A 22,618-nucleotide genomic window follows, 5' to 3' on the forward strand; every position below is an offset into this window, starting at 1 on the left:
GGAACATCACCTCCTCCTATTTCCTTGATTAATTATCCCATTTGATTACAAAACCAAAAACAACATGAGTTGTGTCCATACGCCACAATCAAGAGACAATAGCTAGCTTTATTGTTGACTGCTCTCTTTTTTACCTTTTCTTTTTTAAAAATAAATATCGAACTCCACAATTAATAGTGTGTTCATATTTCCAACCCAAAAAAGTTAAATTCCATGGCATTGAATTTGAAGGCAATCACAGCGCTTGTTCTGAGAGTCCTGTGCCTGATTTTCCTCCTAACCTCTCTCATCGTCCTTGCAGCTGACTCAAATACTGACCATGCCTTGCATTGCATGTCAAGATTGGGTTCAAGGACTTCAAGTCGTACCAGTGTCTCCCTCTCTTTGATCTCTTTCTCTTAATTAATTACCCTTTCCTTTCAGGATTATTATTTTTATTATAATAATTGTGAACGTCTGTCTGATTCTGATTAACATATGTATATGCTGCAGGTACATGATTGTGATTGGACTGGCCTACACATCACAGTCTTGTTCTTATTGAATTTTATGGTGACAAGGTTGGTTAATTAAGCTCTCCATCATCTCTCTCTGAGTTTTATAATTAATATTAATTGTTGGATGGTTGCACTTGCATTGCATGCAGGTTATATCATCCCTGTTAGCAACGGGAGTAGGTGCAGGATTTGGTGCTACTTCTGATATTAAGCATAACATGGATGCTAGTTTTGCGCATCTTTCGTCAGATGACTATCTATCAAAAGTTGACAACTTCCTCAACCTGGCAAATCTCTCCGCAAGCTTCCTACTCATGGCATTCTTTTGCATCGGAGCATCATCCATCATGTCATCTTCATCTTCGGCACTGCCCCTACCCCTCCCCAACAAACAAAACAAGTAAACAACACCACTGTGACCGTCAATCAGACTGAAACCGGAACTTGATCTTAATTCTACTATAAATGCCCCTTTATTTATTCAATTCAGTTTGAGTCACATATCCCTGTATGTATATATGCATGTCAAACATTCAAACAAATTCCCGAAGTCCAGTCCACACAACAGAGCCACTTGGGCAAGCTCAAAATCTTGTTGGGCTTGTTTATTTGAAAACTTGGGCTAGCTTGAGCTCAAGTTGTGATTTTTGAAACTTGGGTTGGGTCTAAATTGATTTAGAATCTGACCCAGCTCCAACTTGGGTTTTTGAGAGGCTGAGAGCAGAATTTCATATCATCAACTATTTATAGATCAATTTTGAACAGATTTCATGCCAAAAAAATTATAAGATTGAAAAAAGAATCTGTAGGTACTGTACAATGAATGAATGATGATAATTTATTGAGATGCAAGATTATAATGCTGGTGCCCTGCAGCTAGCACTGAGTGATAGATCAAGACGAAGACTAGACCCCATCTACATAAATAAATCCGTCCCTGCATGCCATGCCATGCCTACACTGCTACAATACATTAACCCAATCACGCATGATATTATTTCCTGCCCCCATCACCAATATGCATAAAAAGCAGAGGATGGTCCACTCTGCGCTATACAAATGTAGTGGTTGACTGAAGCTAATTTCATCACAATTGTATTCTAAAATTGACTTCCTTCCTTGGGAAACTTACCGAGCCATATACAACTAGAAGAGACCTCACGTCTTTTATTTGACAGCGTATCTACTATCATATTTGCTTCTCGATAGGTATGACGAATTCGAACTGGTTGAAAACCTTGAAGTAATTCATGTATGTCTTGAACAATTAATTTAAATATCCACGGAACCTGTGCCTTGTGTAAGTGTAATGGAATCTCCTTGAACTATAGGTTTACCCTTTCCAGAGTAGGGTGGTTTTGTTTTTTCATCTCTTGCTGGGGATATATGTGGATGAAGAAAGATATTTTTTTCCCCCCAACTTTTGTATGTAGGGAATATACATATTCGTCCTACATTAAGTTTTAGTTTTACTTTTTGAGTGGGCAAAGGCAAACGAACAGTGACTTTAGCTAACTTTATGAAATTTTTTGTAATTACTTTTTTTCTTCTTCTTCTTTTTCTTTCTTTAATATCTGACTTGCTGTAAGGTGAAATGGAAAGTTCCATCCACTCGCTACCCTACGTTTGATGTCGGAAAAAGGTTTTGTCTCTATTTATCTAAAGATGCTACCTCTCTTCTTTATATACAGTGCTCTCTTCGTTTGTATACAGTACAACAAATATCTTTATTCAAATTTTAGGTAATTCCCTTCATTTCAAGGGCTCTCTCTCTCTCTCTCTCTCTCTCTCTCTCTCTCTTATAAAACTTTGACTAGTCAGAGGCTAGGCTACATATAATTTATATATTTTTAAAAAAATTTCATTAGAGATTTTGATTTGAACACCAAGATAAAGAATGAAAGTTGATATTCGTAGTGTTAGCGGGTGAACTGTGAAAGGATAAAAAGTAAATTGAAAATGGAAGATGCCCGTAACACGCAAGAGGTAAATTTTGAAAAGAAAGCCTCCCTTCCTTGTCTGTGCTAACCATATGGGGCTGGATACGGTAGCTAGCCAATCCACTAGACATCATCCATGAAAAGTAAGGCAACATTAAAAGGTGGGAAAGAGGTGCACGTGGCCCCAAGAGAGAAAGAGAGAAAGATAGAAAGAGAGAGAGACAGAGAGAGAGACAAAGAAAAGCAAAGGTAAGAAGAGAGGAGCGATAAATGGACATCCTTTTGGAGCAGCTTTGGTTTGAGTTGGCTTTTTGCTTTGGTTTGAATGGTGTAAGAAAATCAGCAACCACACGCACTTTTTCTGAAAATCTTTAACATTAAATTTGGGTCTTCCTTCAGCTCTCATCTCCTTGTTATTGGGCCTATAAAATTAATGAAAAGGCACTGTGCTGCCCTGCCGCTGCGCAGCTGACTCTGATAAAGTTATATATAGATGTATGTATGTATGTGTAAATATAACCACATACACACACATGAGTGATTGAGTTGTGTGTGTTGTTTATGTTTGACAGGGACGAGTGCCTGAGCGTAACAATTCCAACAGTGGCACTGAAAAACATGGTCTTCACTTTTTCTCTCTCTTGTTTTTTTTTAAAATAGCCTTTAAAAGGATTACAAATGCATTGAAAACGACCTCCCATCTTTCTCACACAGTTGACAGTACCCTCTTTCTCTATCTTTTTCTCTCCCCATTAATTCAATTTGGTTTCAAGTATATGTAGGTCAGCATCTCTGAAACTGAAAGGAGCTTTCCTATCATTTAGCAACAGGGTCCCAACCCCCACATTACATAACTTAATCCACCAAATTAACTTGCCTTTCTACGTATGGAATCCAATCCAACACTGCTCCTGTCCTTCATTAATTAATTTAGTCTTCTTAACTATGGGCCGCTATAACCCTAATCAAGGCTGCCATCTAATCTAAGTTCTAACATAATCATGCATGCTTATAAATCAGTCTCAGAACCAAGACAAAATAAGGGTAAGCTTCTAAGAAAAAGAGGGGTGCTTTTTTCTTTTTGTCTTTTTCTGTCATAGCATGTAGTGTGTAGTGTGTAGTGTGTAGTGCAGGCGCTGATAAAGTTAGGAATGAAATTATGACTTCCAAAGAACAAGCGACTTAGCTCTTTTGATTGACCAAATGTTATGCGCTGTATACAATACAACAAAGTATTTTTCTTGAAATTACAAGTAATGCATATGAAGGTACTATTAATGCACCACTGAATTGAATGTATAAAGCATATACGCAGAAAAGTCACTTTCTCTTTTCCCTTCTTCTCTCTCGTAAGTTGTAACAAATGAAGATATATATATATATATATTTAATAGATCAAAATATTAAATTCAAGAACCCAATTACAACACTCTTCAACCAATACCCCAACAATGGTCAGAAATAAAGATCCCTACTCTGATAAAGCAATAATTAACTGATGAAAACTGAAAAAAGATTGTGAGACGTCTGTCTGTTTAGAAGATACGCATTGCATGTGAAAACAATAAAAACGTAAAAAAAGTTACCAAACCAATTACAAAATATGGTTTAACTAACAGTATCGTTTGCTAGCTGATGTTGCATGATCATCAATCATAATCATATGCCCGGTGGGGTCATTGATCGTGATCTCCTTCTCCTTCGGTTGTGGCGGAGGACATGTAACTCATGGCAAGAGAGGTCTCATCAGAGGGCCCCACGGCGGTGGTTGCAGAAGCATGAAAGTGTTGCTTGCAAGCTTGACAAGTGATTTGCAAAATGGCGGAGCTTATTTTCTTCATGGCCTGCTCTTTGAGGAACTGAGCCTTCTCCAGTTCCGCCAGGGCTTGTTGCCTCATTCTCTTGGCGTTGGTAAACTCCAGCTCAGCCATCTCTATTTGCCGTTTGGCTTCTCGCCTAGCGTCTTCGGCGTACGCCTTTTCAGCCATGGCCAGCTTTAACTCCTCGCTCGCAAACTCTTTCAACCTTGCCACTTCCAACGTGAGCCCAGCACCGTCCATCTTCTCAGCATTTGAAGAGCTTCTTCGTATAACTGATGAACTGGGCTGGCTTGTTTGATCGTTCTTTCCATCACCGCGCTGATCACATGACGATGAGCCAATGGAAAGCTTCAAATGGGTTGCGTGTTTTTCGTCTAAATTTGGTGGGGAGGTAGTGCGGGTATTGGAGGATGGAAGGAGCTGAAGTTCCAGAATATTATTCTGGACTTGTTGCTGCTGCTGCTGCTGCTGGTTACAAGAACTGTGAGGATTATTAAGAGCATGCTCACGCTGATGATCGTGATGGTGAGTTGGGTTTGGCCGCAATGGGAAACCAGGCAAGACTTGTGGCAAATTATTATTATTGTTGTTGTTGATGCTGAAATTGGTGTCGCTGGAGGGGCTGGTGCTCGATGCGGTTCGAGAAGAGCAGGCCGGCTGCAGTGCCGCCTGGAATTCTGGCCGGACGACGTGTCGGACTGTGCAAGTGTCTTGGTGCTCTATGAAACTTTCCACTCTGAAATCATGATAAGGTAGAATGATTCAAACTGAATATATAGATCTATAATTCACACACACATTATCATGATTAAAAACATGGACTTTTCTTGGTGTCTTTACGAATTAACAACAAGAAGATCGTTAGCCATAAGCCCTTCATATATATGATATATATATATATATGTAGGGTTACCAAGAAGCAAATGAATATTAAATTGATAGACTGGGAGTATCTGCAGTGTGGATGATATGATTAGGTTCCATAAATTAAAACAGAATACTAGTTTAATAAGTAAGTAAAAGAAATCATGTGGGGTACCTATATATATATATATATATATATAAAGAAATAATTGAGTAAAATATAGTATGGCAGTTTTTGTATCAAAGATAGGTAAATATTGCTGGAAACTGAATGTTATTGGGAACAGTAGAGCTGCAGTAGAAGAACACAAAAAAGGCAATTAGCAAGCATGAGGATCGATGAGGTCATGTGCTACTGTTAGGAAACTGATTTATACAGTATTTGAAAGAGGGAGTGGAACAGAAGAATGCATACATGAGAAGCATGACGGTCAGAAACCGAGGCCTTCAAGAACAAGAAAGATAAATCATTATTTTAAGAAAAAAGGAAGATTGTAGGATTTCAAGATTTGTTCTTATCTGTGAGAGGTAATTAACATGCTTTTTATGGGATGAGATTTTAGGGTTTGAACGAAAATGGAAGAAAGGCCATAACATTTGAATGGAGCTAGCTAGGCTATGGCTAGCTATCAACCAGTACACTGTATATGGTACTATAATGGCCTCTTGCAATAAATGATTCACAATAGAAGCCTGACCGACCATGTTCAGATTTCAGATGATGATTTTGGCCTGGCTAGCTAAAAAGCTAGGCGCTTTTGAAAAAAGCATAATGATGACGGTAAATTGAACAAACCTGGAAAACACACGGCCACAGTCACAAGAATGTCCTCTGGTGCCACAGGTTTTGAGATGGGCTTTGTAATCAGATTGAACCGCATAGCCTTTGGAGCACTTGTCGCACACCCACTGCTTGTGATTGCTGTGTTTTCTTCTGAAGTGCTTCTTAATCCCAACAAGATCGCCCAGGGCGTGGCAAGGGTCATGGTGCAGACAGCTGGGCTCCGGGCAGACAAACACCCTTTTCTTGATGACCTGATCTTGAGCAATTTCTCTCTTTAGTAATTTCCACGGCACCTTGTGCCGTCGCCTGTGCATCTGCAGGTTCTGATCTCTCTGAAATCCTTGGTTGCAGATCTCGCATACGTACCGGTCTGATTCCAGCAAGGTCTTGGGAGACAGAGACACAACTTCTGCATCCGGATCTATAAACAGACATGTGTGAATCAAACGATCAAAACCCCAAAAAATAAAAACAACAAGAAGATTAAAAATCAGAAGAGGGTTTGTGGGATATTGGAGTTGTATAATGAAGTTTTAAGAAAATAAATTACCTGGTGTGCCTGCTGGTCTTCTTTTTCTTTTGTGAGTGGCTCCTCCATTTTCTAAGGCATCATGAGAGGAAGAAGATGGAGCAGCAGAGGAAGAAGCAGTGTGGTTGTCCAACATGGGTGAATTTTTCAAGACTATATGTTGGGGGAATAAGTAGAGAGAGCACTAGAATCAATCAATCCTTACACACACATGTACAGGGCTGTGCAGGTGAAGTTGGACTAGTGGGTTTCAGCTTTACTCTAATCTCTCCATTTCATATGTAGAGAGAGAGAGAGAGAGAAAGAGAAAGAGAAAAAGCTCTTGCTTTCTGCAATCAACTTTCTTTAAGCTTTAAGGCTTTTTGGCTAGCTAGCTTTTTTTTTTTTCCTCCTTTCTCAGTGAGCTTTTCTTTCTTTGTTTCAATGACCCCCCACCTTGAGCAGGTAAGGTTGTGGCAAGTCTTGTTTATAAGGCTCTTTTCTTCTACCTATACAAAAAAAAGAGATAGAAAGAGAGTATAGGGAGATAAAGCATGTGTTTTTGTGTGTGTGAGAGATATCAGATAGAGAGTCTGTGAGAGAGAGAGAGAGAGAGAGGAGGTTGGGTTGGGTTTGGGGTTGGGATTGGGAGTGGGGGTTTGGGGCTGGCTGGCTGGCTGGCTGACCCAATCAAACTGATGCTTAAAATTTAGAGCCCCACACACACACACTGTACTCACACAGAATTAGACAGAAACAAAAAAACATCCTTCCCATAAGAAAACAAACAGTCATTATTCGTCACACTGTAATTTGCATGTATAAATGCAGGCCCAGGCAACCCCGTTCCACGTGAGTTCATCCACCCCCTCACATGACCACTCTAGCTATCTCTCTCCTCAGCCCTCTCTACATAAAGTAAAAAACAAGAGGTAGAGGTAAAATCTGGGTTTATAAATTAAATTAAATGACAATAATAAGAGAAATAATTAGGAGTTCCGGCACATGTACTGGTTTCATGATTCATGATGGCGAGCTAATCCAGATTAACATGTTTGTTGAAGCAGCTTTTTCCTTTTCAGAAGGTAAAAGGTAGCACGATTAGTCATTTTCATCAGGGCTGGCTGCTGCAGTAATCATTTCTCTCTAAGTTTAATTTTCCATATTATTATTATTATATTATATAATAGTACTTCAAGACAAAAATGTTTGCCGCTCTTGCATTGCAATTTGCATGCATATGCGTATCACAGTCAGGATTTGGGATAATTTTTATACTCAATATTTCTCTCACCTCTTTTCTTCTTTATCTTTTTTTACTACTCCCACCTCCCACCCACAAAAGAAAAGTGACACTGAAATAATTACCATTAATTAATTTTAACAATTAATATTTATCAACAGTTCGGAAAAAAGCTTATTAGCTCTTACCGGTCAAGAGAGAGGTCGAATTTCAACTTTATAGAAGACAAAGAATTGTCCATTTTAGGGACAACTCTCATATCAAATTAATAATTTATCGAAGTTGAAGCTGAATGTATATCATCATCACCCTACATCTTTATGACACCAAAACACATATGCGGTATATAATTATAATTAATTAACTTTGTATATATATATATATATATTATTGTTGGTTTACAAATCTAGCAAATGAGAGTTGGACTTTCTCCTTAATGTATGATTGCCTAGCTAGAAACTGTGATTTGATTCTCCATAGTTAGAGCATCTTCTCATACAAAAAAGTTACTCAAGAATTAAGGCCCTGTTTGGTTTCTATCCCGAGAACAGTAAATACACAACAATAACAAAAGTGAAAACATACAACAATGTGAATCCTTTTTCTTTTCTTTTTTAAATATTACTTTTTGACAAATCTTCAGAGCACACATGTCAAAATATAATTAATGTGTTCACAAAGATAAAGGTGCAGTGAATTATTTATAAATTTGTATTATTTATATGTATATGATATTATGATGGATGGAGGTGATGAAGGGTAGGGTTTTTAAGAATGAATAATTAGAAAAAAGGAGAAGATGCTTGCCCTACTTTATTATACTTGTTGAGTTGGAAAGAATGGTAGGATGATGGGAGAAGGATTCTTATCACATGGTGGCATGCATTGCTGCATCAAAAAAAGCAATCATCCCTCCCTCCCAAGTGTTCTGGATTCCAAATCTAATCACCTTTTCTTAAAACTAATCCCCTCTCTCACGTGGCAACCCAAGCTTTAAAAAATTCTGTTGACTTAGCCCTAAAGTCCAATTAATTATGTATATATAGCTTAACATCTATAGCTTAAACTTTACTTTTTTGAGATCCATTAATTAATTTAATTAACATATGGTGGAGTTTTACTTCCATGTCTCTTCCAAAAAATGAATTTGGAATTTGTAAATTCATTCACTCTTAATGAGATTTTGTTAGGAATTGCGTATTTAATTCACTTGCAACTTCAAATTAAGCAATGTACAAACATTAATCCAACAAAAAGATTTGAGTAAGTATATATACGAGGGAGGTGCTTCAATAATTTGAAATTGATGATGGGTAGGGGCCAAAAAACCTTTGTGTTATTGCGTCGAGTGAGGCGTTTGTCTGGTTTAGCTTTGTTGGTATCCCGAGAAGTGAACCGAAGTTGGCATCTATTCCATTCTTTTACTGTCACACTGAAAACCAAAAAGGAGACCCAAAAAAAAACAAGTGTTTAGTTTCAAATCGAATATGTTAGAACCTACAGTGTTAGCTATGATTAACATGCCCATGCATATCCATCATTTCTTCGCACTCAAGGCATAGGCCATACAGAAGAGAACATTTGTTTGTTTGTTTTCTCCACCTTCATGGAACTTTCATTTTTTATTTTTCGGATAAATCTGTGTTTTTGTTGTTGGTACAGTATATGCAATGCAATGAGAGAGAGAGAGAGAGAGAGAGAGAGAGAGAGATGTAGTGGGTAATGTCAGAGTCTGACAAGTTACCTGCCCTACGTAATAATAAAAACAGATTCATACGGGGAGAGGGAAGAAAAGTTACCCAAAAGGAAATGTATAATAATAATTAGAAAAATAAAGAAAATGACTACGGACTGAGTAATTTCCAGAAAGTGAAGCGGTCTTGGAAGCTTTACCCAAACTAGTACGCAGAGACAAATATACCCATGAACAGAAACTTATCCAGTTTAAGTTTTAACCGCTTCAACATTTACCCATTTACTTTTTACACCGCACCACTTTCGTTTCTGTCTCTCTACAGGGAAAATGAAGCAATGATTTGGGTTCCAACAGCACACTGTGGATCAGGGGATGCTTTCTTTGATCTTTGATTCCAACTCCAAACTTTGTTTGATTTCTATACTTACATATCTGCTTTAAAAAGAAGGTTTTAAGTTGGAATGATCATGGTGGTCAAAGTCAAAATATATATAGCAATTATCATAGTGCAGTAATAGTGCATTTATTTGAATCTTTCTACCCGCCTCTCTACTCTCCCCTGATATTCACAAGGAAAACGTTCATATCCTGATCTTACCCCCCCAAAAAAAAATGTTAAAAATAAATTTGGTGGTGTAGAGCTTTCCTTTGTTTTTGTTTTAATTTTTGTTAAGGGATAGAAGTCAATAAAAAGTTGTTGCCGTTTGAAAGATGATAGGGGAAAAAAAATTGATCCTTGCAGTTAAAGGAAATGTTTCTCTTTTTAGGCGTGCAACACTCCAACAACCAATCACAAACATAAATTGGGTGCTCATCATCCTCGACAAGTTTCTCGTTTTATTTAGCCCTAATTAAACGAAATGGCTGGATTTTTAATTAATATATTTCGATAACACTTTGTCAAAAAACCTTGGTTACAAATTGTACGCATAAAAGTATTTGCCCAAGGAGGAATCCTAGAATTCCGCCTATTTTATGGGTTTGGAAAAGTGCGGATTTTCAATCAAGGGAATTCTATGATATGTTGGGAATCTTTTATGATAATCATCCATGCCTAAAACGTATCTTAATGCTTGAAAGTTGGATAGAATGCCCTTTACGTAAAGATTATATTGCCCCTAATTTTTATAGGGTACTCCCGGGAACAAATCCAGTAGAGATAGGGTGGGGCATGTAGCTCAGAGGATTAGAGCACGTGGCTACGAACCACAATGTATGTGTTTTGAAATTATAAAAAATATCTTGGTTATTTTTTACTTGTAATGGTGACCCATAAATATAAGAGTGCTTCTTATCTTCATAATTAATAGATTTATATGCTAAAATATCATATCTATATTGTTTTTTAAAATTATCTTTTTGATTCAGTAATGAATCTGTTTCGAAAATGAAAAGGAACAGTTAAATCGTGATAGTCCTCCCATTACCTAATGCAGTGTCTACTGATTGGGTCTTGAATTAGATTGGATAGCGGAAATTCAAGGGACATTTTAGAAAAAGCAAAAGGAGAGAGAAAAATTTTAAAAGAAGCAAAATGGACAAAATGCCCTTATTTATTTTTAGATTTCTAAGAATCCAATACAGATTTGAAATTTTGTCTTTTGAAAAGCTTTTTCCAAAGTGAAATTTTTTATGTCTAAAACCTAAAACCTAATTCTCAATTATGGGGTCAAACATTTCTCTTTCCTTTTTCTTTCTCGATATAGAAATGAAATTTAATAAATTTCCCTAAGTACCGGTTTAAAACAAGCTTTAATTAGTTTTGTTATTATTATAAACCTTTCTTATTAAGAGGGACGATAATATTCTAAAATTTACACACACTACATGTGTACTAAGACTAGAAGAGTAATTGCTCAAAACTACTACACTAGTAGTCCTTTACGAACAATCACACTTGATATAAGTTTTTAATTTCAGTTTAATGAGATAGTCGTTTTTGGTGTGTTGTGCTCTCATAAATCAATTCATTTTCAGTGTATAATCGCAATCGGCCCAAAAGAAAATTTGTACAGTTGTTATGTAAAGGCCCAATAGTGTGGGTGTCTTCAAGCAGCTAAACGTTAAATCCGAAGGCCCAAAATAGATATAAGTTGATACATTGGATTTGGGCCATGAAATCAAGAAAATAAATAAATAAATGGTAAAAGCTCAAGCATGGATGATGCTGCAATTAACGTATACTTACTAAATTACTTGACTGATCTGATGTTGTTCTTGACAGATTACATAACATCTTCCCAAAATTAAAATGACATAAATTAATGAAACACAAACAATGATGACACAGAAATTAAAGGGATGGATCATAATAAATAAAAGTAATACTGGTTGCTACTTGCTACTGCTGAAGAGCTATGGAGAAGGCAAAAGTATGATTTCTCGTTCACATCGATTGCAGAGAAATATATGAGGCACTTGTTCATTGTTTGGTATTCGAACACAAAGCGTATGCTGTCTGACTTCACATATATCACACCCCACCATTCTCTCCCCATCATCTTCCTTGGCACCACAAGGGCAATCCACAACATGCTCCCTCCGCCCACATTCATACATCTCCTGTTTTACAAGCCCTCTCGTATCTTTGTTGCTTCCTTCAACCACAATCTTCTGACCCGCCTCAACCAACCCAAAAACCATATCTGTCCCCTTCGCATTCTTCAAATTTCCAATTGTTTCCACCACAAACCCCCTCAATCCCCAGTAAATCTCCCTGAAATTCCTTTCCACTTCTTTCTTGAGCTCGTCAACTGTCGCATTGTTCTTCAGCGTGAGGCACTCGTAGGGTGGCAATGTTGCATTGTTGCTTATAATCTTATTATAGTTTTGATCATGATCAAGCTCTTCCTGATCGGTGTTAGTTAGCATCACGGTGCAGTAGATGTTTGACTTGCCTTGAAGGCCTAGTTCAACCTCCATAGGCACCTCACCACCACCACAATAATCCTTCACAAGGTACTTGGAGTCAATAATGATCCTTACAGCCATTGGTATGGCTGAAAAGATCCCTGTGCTGCTCAGCTTCTGGTCTTTGAGGATGTGCTTGTACAAGTAGAACATGTCCTTCATTAACTGGAATTTCGAAATCTTGTGCCACGCAGCTTTCATTTTAGGATTGTTCCTGAGCAAGCCATCTTGGTTATTAGGGGACACGTGATTGGAGATATCTTCCAAGCAATACTCAAGAACTTTAGTCACCGGGTTTAAGGTGCGGCGAACCAGGTAATTTCCCACAATGTGGTTCCCCAACGACTTCAACACGAAATCTAGCAACCCCGTGTCGCCTATATAGGCACGAGCGGCGTCCCTAACTTCTTGCCTAGACACCCACCTAAACTGAGCCCTCTTCAAGGCCTCCACAATCACCCGAGTGGCCATTTCAACTCTTTTCGGGGACCATCTACAATTTGTTTCCACCGACATTTCCGGGTTATAGGAGGAATCAATGCATGAATTTTGGTCTGTGGGCAGCAACCGGGACTTGAGCTCTAGCATGAAATGGAAAAGGTCACCAAGAGTGACCAAAGAATTGTCTGACAGTGTGTGATACCTTGAGAAGATGAGAGGAATGTCGTGGTGGGAAGTGGCAAGATGGTCGTGGATAAGCAAGCATAAGGGCATGCCTTGTAGTGCTTCAATGGCTTTTTGGTACATTTGCTGAGTGACACAAAAACTTGCACGCCCGAATTTGTAACCCCAACGACCAAACCATGGCTCGCTGTATGCTACTCCATGGATTAGCCTCAACTCCATGCCTCTCTTCTGTGAAACGTCATTCAAACTCACTTTCCTATACGTACCAAATATAATACACTATTGTTCATTCTTTGTTTAGGTAAAACATAAAAAAGATTTTCAGGTATGATATTATTACGTACCTTGCTCGCAATCCGGTGCATAAACGATCCCAAAATTCAAGGATCTGGTGTCCAGCCAAGTCAGAACCGGTTTCCAGCCCATTGACACACAGCAAATGCCCGAAGCCGTTAGAGTGAAACACACCGTGCATCATATGACCCTCTAATTCCACTAAACTATTGGATGAATTACCCACATTACCATTAATTGCCGCCGTGTCTACTAATATGCCCCCATTGCCAACGGAGGAGGAGACTTTGCCACCTTTGCAATTCAGGCAAGCTGCCGCTGCCACCATTGTGTCCGCGGAAGGCAACACAAAGTGGTACTTCTTATTGCAAACCATATGCTGCCCCCAGCCTGAGCTATATACATATCATGGAATTAATTAGCCGGCCATCATATATAGCTAGCTACCTACCACCATATGATTATTAGGCGTGACTCAGTAAACATGGTTACAAATAACAACACACTCTCTTTCAAATTAAATTAAATAGAGCTAGATCGATGGAAGGAATTAGAACTTTACCGACATATTGGCATTGCTTGCAATGGCGATTGAGCGATGCCTCGATAGGTTCTTCAACGACAAAGAGCACGACATGGGCAGGAGCATGGCGATGGACTTGAAGCTGGAATGACCAACACTTCATTCCAGTAGAACTAGTGCTGCATAGGCTACCACCCTCCACATGCCCGTATTCAAGGAGGGCCTTTACATTTTCCCTAAATGACGACCCAACAAGCCCAACTGGGTACCCATTTTCTCCGAAGCTCTTGAACCTAAACACCCTCTCACCTCTCTTCCTCTTCTTGCACCCACTAAAGTCTAAATGGGACGCCATTGTGTGTTGGGTGTTAGCAGGGATCGGCCAGGACAGAAAGGAAGGTAGTTTATATAGGGGCATGGAGTTATATAGAAATAAGTAGAAGAAGAAGAAGAAGAAGAAGCATGATCAAGCAATCTGATTATAACATATATATCTGGACCAAAAACAAATAATATTATTTGAAGGTCATGGTTTGAGGAACCAACCCCAGCCTTAGATATAGTACTGCTAGCTAGATCACGCACGCAATTTGTGCCTGGAAATAAAATTGGGGAGCAGTGAGCACCCAAAAGAGCCTCTTCATCAGGTTATAGGCTTATAGTTGAGTGCTATGTGCATGATTTATTTTCAAAAACAGGCCTTGCAATTCTATCGCGGCAACATATGGAATAAAAGCAGCTGTGGAGTAAATTAAAGGCACCATGCTTTCGATAAGGCAAGTGTTTCAGTTTCACCATTGGTATGACTTTATGCTCCGCCAATTTCTTTGGTCAGCTGGGATTTGCATGTTGATTTTATCTTATGTGCCTAGGGAGGGACAAACATAAACGCAAAATTTCTTGCCCAACTACCCTTTCTTTTAGCCAATTAATTAATTTGCAAGCTTTTTTCCCATGCACGAGAGATCCTTGTTTCTTTTTCATTACTTGAATAGGACCTTTTTCAATGCCTGAGAGAAGTCGTTTCATTTTGTTTCATTTGAATAGGCAATGCTAATAAAAATAGATTGCTCCCTCCCAACAATTTTAATTTTTTTTTTTTTCATGAGCTACAATGCACAGTCCTCCTACTACCTTAACAAATCAAAATATTCATGGTCTTTGGATTAAAAGAATTTTGTTGCCCATGCTCTGTCGGCTACGAGCTTTGTCTTGACTTTGAGCTCCTCCTCCCTTGCAGTCTTCAGGTTTTTTTTTTTTTTTTTTTTCTTAAGGATCCTCCTTCGGGTTGTGAGGCCCAAGCCTGATTTGAGTTAGTTGTTTTTCAGTTTTGGGCTTGACTCCGTTGTGTATTTCATAGTGCACTGGACTTTAGTAAGCTAAATGTAAGACCCTTTTTATTTTTTTATTTTGTTTTAATACAAGCAATATTAAAGGAGGAGGTTTTCTCACCCATACTACTAAGGTGTCATGGAGTTCGACTATTGGTCTATAAATTAAAGTCCTTTTCCATTGTGCTAGATTGTATCGATGAGAGAAAATAATGGTTGCACAACAAACTTATGTCTACTTCTAAGATTTATAGATATTATTTCGTTGATTTTTTTAAAGCAAACATAGAAATTTTTTTTTCCCATATAAACCTTCAATTCCATATTTGTAAACATTACCAAAGCTAAAATACCACATATGTTCTATAAATCATAGGTGGGGTGTCTAATTATAGATGAATGAAATCACAAAGTCATTAACTACTTAGAAAAAGAAAGAAATATATAGAATAAAGGGAAGTGGTGACTCTGCTCAATCTCAAGTCTCAATTACTATTTTTGTACCAAAATAAAAGTTTCAAATATTTTTTTGGTAATACCACGAGGTATCCCCACACTTAAAGGGTGGGATTAATCCTTGTTCGGGTTCTTGTCTCCGACCACAAAGTCTTCCATAGGGTTTTGAACTCCCTACCATTGAGGCATCGATAACTCACCAGCTGGAAGTGGCAATTTACCAACTCTACCACAACTTGTGGTTAAAGTTTCAAATATTTATTTAGAAAGAAAAAAAAGACTCCAAAATATTTGTCTAAATAAAGAAGGAAAGGGATAAGAATTGGAGTTTTATTATTGTCACATGGCACTTGCCCTTACAAACTTCGGCTGTTGAGTTCAACATATGATGCATCAATATATTTATCCATCCATCAGCCTTTTAGATTTTCCTTATTTTAAAGTGACAGCTATAAGTTTGATAGATACCCCAATTTAGGTTTCTCTCTCTCTCTCTCTCTCATTTTTTGGGCTTTCTCTCTCCTCTCTCCTCTCTCCTCTTTCCTCTTTCCTCTCTCTATCTCATAAGTTTCTCTCTCTTTCTCTCTCAGGTTTCTCTCTCCTCTCTCCTCTCACCCTCTCTCTCTCTCTCCAGAAGGGCAAAACCCTAAAGAGCCGTTTACACCCACCTAAGTAAGTTTTCTCTCTCCTCTCTCTTCTCTCACTATCTCTCTTTCTCTTTCTAAAATTTGAATATATGGGTCCTTGTACTATTAACCTGCCATTTACATTCTTGTGCATATTTATATATTTGAAAGCTTCAAAATTATTATGAATTTGTTATTTTTTCTCCTTATTGTGTACAGATCTCAGATCCCAATTTATCAGATTCGGAAACCCTAATCTGTCATGTTTGCTTTAAGATGGAAATATAGATCTGGGTGTTGGTCTTTTTACTTGGGTTCTGTTTGGTTGCTGAGAAAGTGTAGGAAATGCACAGAAGTTTTGATCCTGGAATTCGCATATTTATTTATTTGGATAGGGAAGGATCTTCATTTTTCAGAAATAAGCCATTAGATGAAAATATTTGCATGCTCATCACAATTGGTCTTTGTTCATTTTAAATTTTTGTTCTTTTGGATCTGAATGAAACTTGGGGATTTAGGAAGGATCGATAGTATTTGTGTTATCCTTCATTTATCAGCTGCCAACAAAATGCTTGATATTTAATTTAATAGGAAGATCCATTTTTTGCAGCTGATTTTGTGTTTACATCTGCCTCTTAGGTCCTACTTTTGTGATTTGGTTGAGCTATGCTCTGTTTCTATCTCCCTATCTCTTTTGTTTTTCGTTTCCATGGCCTCAGAAGGCTATTCGATGGCAACTTTTATTGTTATTCAAAAACTTTCATTAATGGGCCAATTCAAAACATAACGATGCTTATTTGTCTGTTCAATCTCTAGATCTCATGGATGATGATGCATTGAACATGCGCAACTGGGGCTATTATGAGCCGTCTTTTAAAGGCCATCTTGGCCTGCAGCTCATGTCAAGCATGGCAGAGCGCGACACAAAAGCTTTTGTCCCTGGGCGTGATCCCGCAGTCATGGTTAGCTCCAATGGAGCCTTTCATCCTCGGGATTGTGTTGTATCCGATGCACCTGTTCCACTGAACTATATGAGGGACAGTTGGGTAAACCAGAGAGATAAGTTCCTCAATATGATGCCTGCCAATCCTAACTATGCTGTTCTGCCAGAAACTTCAGGAGCTCACTCCTTGCAGATCTTACAGCCACCTGATTCGTCAAGGGATGAGAGGGTGGCTAGAATAGAAGAGCCAGTTGCCAATAAGGAAGGTGGCACATCAAAGAAAAGAGGCGGCGGGGGTGCACCAAAAACCCCAAAAGTGAAAAAGCCCAGGAAGCCAAAAGATAATAACAATCCTTCGGTTCCTCGTGTGAAGCCAGCAAAGAAGAGTTTGGATGTTGTGATAAACGGGATTAATATGGATATTTCAGGTATTCCAATTCCCGTCTGCTCATGCACTGGAGCTCCACAACAGTGTTATAGATGGGGCTGTGGTGGTTGGCAATCTGCTTGTTGCACCACAAACGTATCTATGTACCCTTTGCCAATGAGTACTAAGCGACGCGGGGCAAGGATAGCTGGAAGAAAAATGAGTCAGGGTGCTTTCAAGAAGGTGTTGGAGAAGCTTGCAGCTGAAGGTTATAATTTTGCTAACCCAATTGATCTGAGGGGTCATTGGGCAAGACATGGTACCAACAAGTTCGTCACAATCAGGTAGAGTTACTATGTTGGTATTTGGTCTATTTCACCTGTATATATTTCTGTGACCTTTTGCAGAGATCTATCAGATACTTTGTAGTCATTCAATTTTCAGTCATGACGGATGATACTTGTTTCTAAAATTTGGAATTGTTCTTTTGTTTATTTTTCCTTTCGGCTTATGTGATAAGGGCCGAAGTTTCTGGCCATCAGGATTGTGCGGATGAGTTCTCATTTATTGAATTGTTTCTGGATAGTATACAATCTCCGTTTAATCTAATGCTCTCAATATTTGCACTGAATACTCCTTTACCCATTCATCTTTTTACTGGAATGCAATGTTACCTTATTCCCCCACAACTTTTAGCAAAATACTTGAACTGATCAAAGGGGAATCTGAGATGATTGCCTATATTCCCAAGTGTTTGACTAGTTCTGTTGTAGTATTATGTTGTATCTGGATTGCATCTCTGGCGTAGAACTACTAAATTCAATTTAGGATGCTCTACTTATTCGTGTCATGTCTCTTAGTGTTGTCCTGATACAGTGTCGGGCATAGAAGAACCTGGAAACTCTTGTCTATAGGGGCTTGGAGAGGAACATGATGATGATATATAAGGTGATACTAATGGAGAGGGAAATTTGTGGAGGGCTGTGATATAGGTGTATGCAAGAGAAATAGGGCATTAGAGAAGTGACAAGGTTGAGGAAAGGGGTTTAATACTGTAATAATATGCGGACTTTGTTGTGTGTCTTGCAAGTCTTTTACTTTTGTTTCTAACATTGATTGACTGGTGTCTGTAGGAGGAAACTGATAGTTTCAGTTAGAGGTTTATCAGTAGTAGGTTTTTTTGTGTGGAACGTGTCTTTGAAGTGAACTTGTTAATGTGATCAAGGACATAGTTGATAGGATAATTAGTTAAGATGATTAAAGGGACACTAGTGAAATTACACAAGAGCAGGGCTTTTGTTATAGATGTGTTATACATGTGTTGAAAAGAGAAACCTTCAGAATATTTAACTTATTACAAATTGTTTGCTAGTGGTTAGATGGTCTCAATTGTATAATGCGCAACAAAGAGAGCATGTTGTAATTGGATAGTTGTGTTAGTTTCCCTTCAATACTGATATTTATTTCCTAAGCAAACGATGTAACCTATTTCTACATTTAAGAATGTTTCAAAACGAATGTAATGGAAACGGAAGAAATTTTGTGAACTTAAGATGCAAAGTTTTCTCCAGCGATTCTCTCTCTTTTTAATGTCCAGAACCAAAATCTACCCATTATACTTTAAGCTGAATCTGGGGTCAGTGTTGTGATCCAGATGATGGATGCGAAGTTTGTGAAAAATGGTGGTGGTGATTAACAACTTGACAGTTGGTGAAGGTAAACCGGCTGAACCCGCGAATGTAGGAAGATCTGTTGTTTAGACGGGAAAAGTTTAGTGGCCATAACTTGAGCCAAAAGCTTAAGCAAGACAAGTGACAGCTCAAAGTTATCTCCATACTTTCGTGTTACTAAAATACGAAGTGTACATTCCAAAAATCCAAGGGGAATGGATAATTGTTTCGGAAATGTATTCAGAATATTCGCAAGAGATGAGATGGAGTGAATACAGTTTAGTATAGTGAGGAAATATGAAAATAAATTAATGCCAAAACTACATGGTGGCCATTTGTTACTTTTTTGAAGGCAACTTTTAGCAAATATTTTTTTGGTAAACTGGAGGGGATAAACCCCGAACACAACAACAAAAAAGAATCAGAACAAACTAATCTAGCTTTCGCTACACCAAGAATATCATCAAGGAGATGAGAACCGATCCAAGCAGGAGCTTCGTCAAAACAAAGGATACCCAGGTCTAAGTTGTAACTCCAGTTTGCCAAACCGTCAGCCACACTATTTCCTTCTCTATAAATACGAAGGAGAGTGCAATTATCAAAATGTTTCATGAGAGCACAGCAGGCATTAATCAGGGAAGCAAATGGGTGGTGAGCCATGCCATCAATATTCTTGACTAGATGGACAGCCACAGCAGCATCCATTTCAATAATAAGGCAGGTTATACCTTTAGTCACAGCAAGCTTCAGGCCAAAATATAACCCTAAACTTTTAGCAAATTTTGAGTTACAGAGGACATAAGACTTCCACGATGAGAGAGAAAAGCTGTCGAGGGCCCAGGACAAGAAAAAAAAACACTAGTTCATTGGCTCTAATTGTTACAAATTTGTAATGTCTGTCCGATTAAAGAATTCTCTGGCAGAGTAATTTCCTGTTGTGTTATGAAAATACATATTATATATGATCTACGTGACTTTGTGTATGTTACCTTACCTGCAGTCTGCAGATAATATATCAATATGATGATTAACTTTAGACTTGAGATAAACAGAAAAGGAAGAATGGAGAACGAAGAGAAAAGGGTCAGGAAGAAATCAAGTTAAGAATTCATCTATTGATAATTAATTAATAAGTAAGAGGCCCAAGGGGAAGGATATAAGATCCACAAAAATTGGGAGAGATTGAGCTGGAGGTATTGACGAAGCTGCTGCTGGGGAACAAGGGAATGAAACTTTTCAATATTAATCCAACAACAACAAATCGTCAGAAACTAATCAAATCTGGAAGAACTTGGTTATGTGCAGGTGCATTATAAGGTATCATCATATTTGAAGAGGCTGCAGCAAAAGGGTTTCTGTATTGTGCACCCACAGCACTACTTGGTGTACTTGTTGTAATAGTGGTGTTGCTGCTCACATCAGAGAAACCAGTCGCATCTGCGCTGACCCAGCTGATCAAATCTTCTTCAAACACCTCCCATTTGTCTGTGATGATTGTCTGGAAAGGCCCTCTTTGATTCCGTTTGCTGCTGATCATAAACCATTATTTTATTTCTACCCCTGCTGCTTTCTCTTTGTCTCATCATCACAATGGCCTTGTCCTCCTCCTCCTCCTCCTCCTGTGCATGATCGACAACACCATTTTTCACGTCTCTGTTTTCGTTTCTCACTGAAGCTTCATTGATTATCCGTTGGAGGTCTCTAATATCTTCTTCCGGAATCTGCTCAACTTTAGGACAATCCGTGGCGCTGAGGATGCCCAATTCCGTGCAAAATTCAAGGTACAAGGAGAGATCTTCTCCTTGAACTGCTGCCTTCTGAACAACCCCAAGCGCCAGCTGTGCCTCTTGCTTGCAAGGAGCCGCGTATATCTTCAAAAGCGTTCGGGCGATCCCTTTGCAAACCCTGCTATACACGTCGAAGATCTCTGTGAGCAAACAAATCATGGCTTCGGAAATGAGATAAACCTTGTTGTTGGTGGTGGTGTTGCTGTTGTTGTTGTTATGAGTGCTGATCGTCAAGTTCAGCTCTGGTTTGATCTGAAGAAGTATGTCAAGCAAAGATTGCCACTTTTGCAATCTCCCGAGCTCTTCCAATAATGCAGGCTCCTCCTGATCGCCCTTGTTCTTCTTGATCACCAACGTACTAAAAAAGGCTGATCTCTGGTCCAAATACGTAAAATAGGCGCGAACCAGGGCATCACAAGCCCATATTTTGGCGGACTTGGAATGGCCGTCGGAGAAATTGGAGAGATCAAAAGGCAGCCTGCCAATCTTCTGAACGGATGGGATTTTGCAACAGAAAACGCCATGCATGAGCATGAGGCCTTTGAGAGCGACAACCCAAGAGCGAGTCTTGTCCATGCGGGTCGAGAGAGCCCAAAGGAGGGGCTTGAGGTACAGAGGAGATGTGCGCACCCATTGGTAGACTCTGTGGAAGTTCTTGTAATCGACGTGGGTTTCGTCGTGGCTGGTGGCCTTGATGATGATGGCCTCGAGATCCGGGTTCCGGTACGAGGTCCGTCTGGAGATGCTGGCCACCCATATGCTGTTCCGGTCTTTGATAAGCCCGGCAGCCTTTTTCCACAGTTTCATTTTCATTTCCCTCCCTCTCTCTCTCTCTCCCTCTCTCCCCCCCTCTCTCTCTGTTTTTACCTACTCTATTCTAAATGGTCGGTTCCCGGCAGATTCTCAAGCAAATCAATCCTCTATTTTAGCTCTCTCTCTCTCTCTCTCTCTCCTCTGCTTCAATTGTGTCTTTGTGTGTGTCCTTTCTTACATTCTTTTAGTTTTTTTTTTTCTTCTTTTAATTTTCCCTATTTTAGGTGCACGTATGTACGTGTGCGTAAATTAGAAATGAAAATCTTTTTTGAGTGATTTTCCTAAAAAGAAATGAGTGATGGAATCTCAAGAACAGAAGAGCACCAAGGCTGTAGCAGCTGTTATTGGGTACCAGAATAAGAAACATCTAGAAATTCTTTTTACTGATGCGTTGTTGGATTGGACTTGTTCAAAGGTTGGTTATGCTTCCTTGCTGGCTGCCTCTATCTCTCTATGTCTATGACCATGAAGAAGCTTCTTAAATTAAAAGGGCTAACGCGCTTTTATTTCATTTGTAGCCAAAGGAAAGGACATTTACAGCAAAGGCCAGAGAGGGAGATATGATGATAATTATAAATTTATAATGATTGAAATCAAATAATAAAGTTAAACGGAGTGCAGCGGATGAGGTTCAGGATCGATAGACAATTCATATATAATCCCTAAATTAAAAAGAAAATAAATGAGGTGAGCTTTGACCCTCGACTCAAGTCCAAGCCCTCTGTTTTTTTAAGCCTGCAGAAGATATTAATTTATGGTCGCTGATCCAGCTTAATAAAGCATTGGGCTTACTTTAGCGGCCCAAATTTGAGGCAAAGGCGTAAATCTTATTTGTTGTTTTGGATAAAGTGAGAGGATGTAAAAGCCCAAATGTTATGGCTAATTGGAGCTCCCTTAAAGAAAAATGATCAATTGAAGA

At 38.7% G+C, this 22,618-nt stretch overlaps 5 protein-coding genes across 7 annotated transcripts; 2 read left to right on the plus strand and 3 right to left on the minus strand.

The window, feature by feature from the left end:
• Window positions 1–213: 213 nt before the first annotated feature.
• Window positions 214–901, plus strand: LOC148919737 (CASP-like protein 4D2). The gene is made up of 3 exons (XM_089044421.1): window positions 214–335; window positions 530–560; window positions 647–901. The coding sequence occupies exons 1-3, from the start codon at window positions 214–216 to the stop codon at window positions 899–901; spliced, it is 408 nt and encodes a 135-aa protein (XP_088900547.1).
• A 2,946-nt stretch (window positions 902–3,847) lies between these two features.
• Window positions 3,848–6,997, minus strand: SGR5 (C2H2-like zinc finger protein). The gene is made up of 3 exons (XM_008222736.2): window positions 6,456–6,997; window positions 5,918–6,326; window positions 3,848–4,993 (listed from the first exon to the last, which is right to left on the minus strand). Exons 1-3 carry the CDS (start codon window positions 6,568–6,570, stop codon window positions 4,114–4,116), a joined length of 1,404 nt encoding a protein of 467 aa, XP_008220958.2. The 5' UTR covers window positions 6,571–6,997; the 3' UTR covers window positions 3,848–4,113.
• Window positions 6,998–11,498: 4,501 nt separating this feature from the next.
• Window positions 11,499–14,211, minus strand: MS1 (RING/FYVE/PHD zinc finger superfamily protein). 2 transcript variants are annotated; one of them, XM_089046296.1, is made up of 3 exons: window positions 13,746–14,211; window positions 13,234–13,573; window positions 11,499–13,145 (listed from the first exon to the last, which is right to left on the minus strand). In XM_089046296.1, exons 1-3 carry the CDS (start codon window positions 14,122–14,124, stop codon window positions 11,708–11,710), a joined length of 2,157 nt encoding a protein of 718 aa, XP_088902422.1. In that variant the 5' UTR covers window positions 14,125–14,211; the 3' UTR covers window positions 11,499–11,707. The 2 variants fall into 2 exon arrangements, with proteins under 2 accessions (XP_088902422.1, XP_088902423.1); XM_089046297.1 differs by having other exon boundaries at window positions 13,234–13,578; window positions 13,746–13,909.
• Window positions 14,212–15,964: 1,753 nt separating this feature from the next.
• Window positions 15,965–18,060, plus strand: LOC103320991 (protein BASIC PENTACYSTEINE2-like). Of its 2 annotated transcripts, XM_089046751.1 has the most exons (3): window positions 15,965–15,982; window positions 16,088–16,165; window positions 16,936–18,060. In XM_089046751.1, exon 3 carries the CDS (start codon window positions 16,941–16,943, stop codon window positions 17,775–17,777), a length of 837 nt encoding a protein of 278 aa, XP_088902877.1. In that variant the 5' UTR covers window positions 15,965–15,982; window positions 16,088–16,165; window positions 16,936–16,940; the 3' UTR covers window positions 17,778–18,060. The 2 variants fall into 2 exon arrangements, with proteins under 2 accessions (XP_088902877.1, XP_016647974.1); XM_016792488.2 differs by lacking the exon at window positions 15,965–15,982 and having other exon boundaries at window positions 16,002–16,165.
• Window positions 18,061–20,186: 2,126 nt separating this feature from the next.
• LOC103320990 (putative clathrin assembly protein At1g25240) lies at window positions 20,187–22,101 on the minus strand. The gene is given in 2 exon segments (XM_008222733.3): window positions 20,187–20,603; window positions 20,605–22,101. Coding segments are annotated over 2 exon segments (1,335 nt in total). The 5' UTR covers window positions 21,700–22,101; the 3' UTR covers window positions 20,187–20,363.
• Window positions 22,102–22,618: the final 517 nt, after the last annotated feature.

This window comes from Prunus mume, linkage group LG2, assembly GCF_029339155.1.
Source record: "Prunus mume cultivar Tortuosa linkage group LG2, ASM2933915v1, whole genome shotgun sequence".
NCBI lineage: Eukaryota > Viridiplantae > Streptophyta > Magnoliopsida > Rosales > Rosaceae > Prunus > Prunus mume.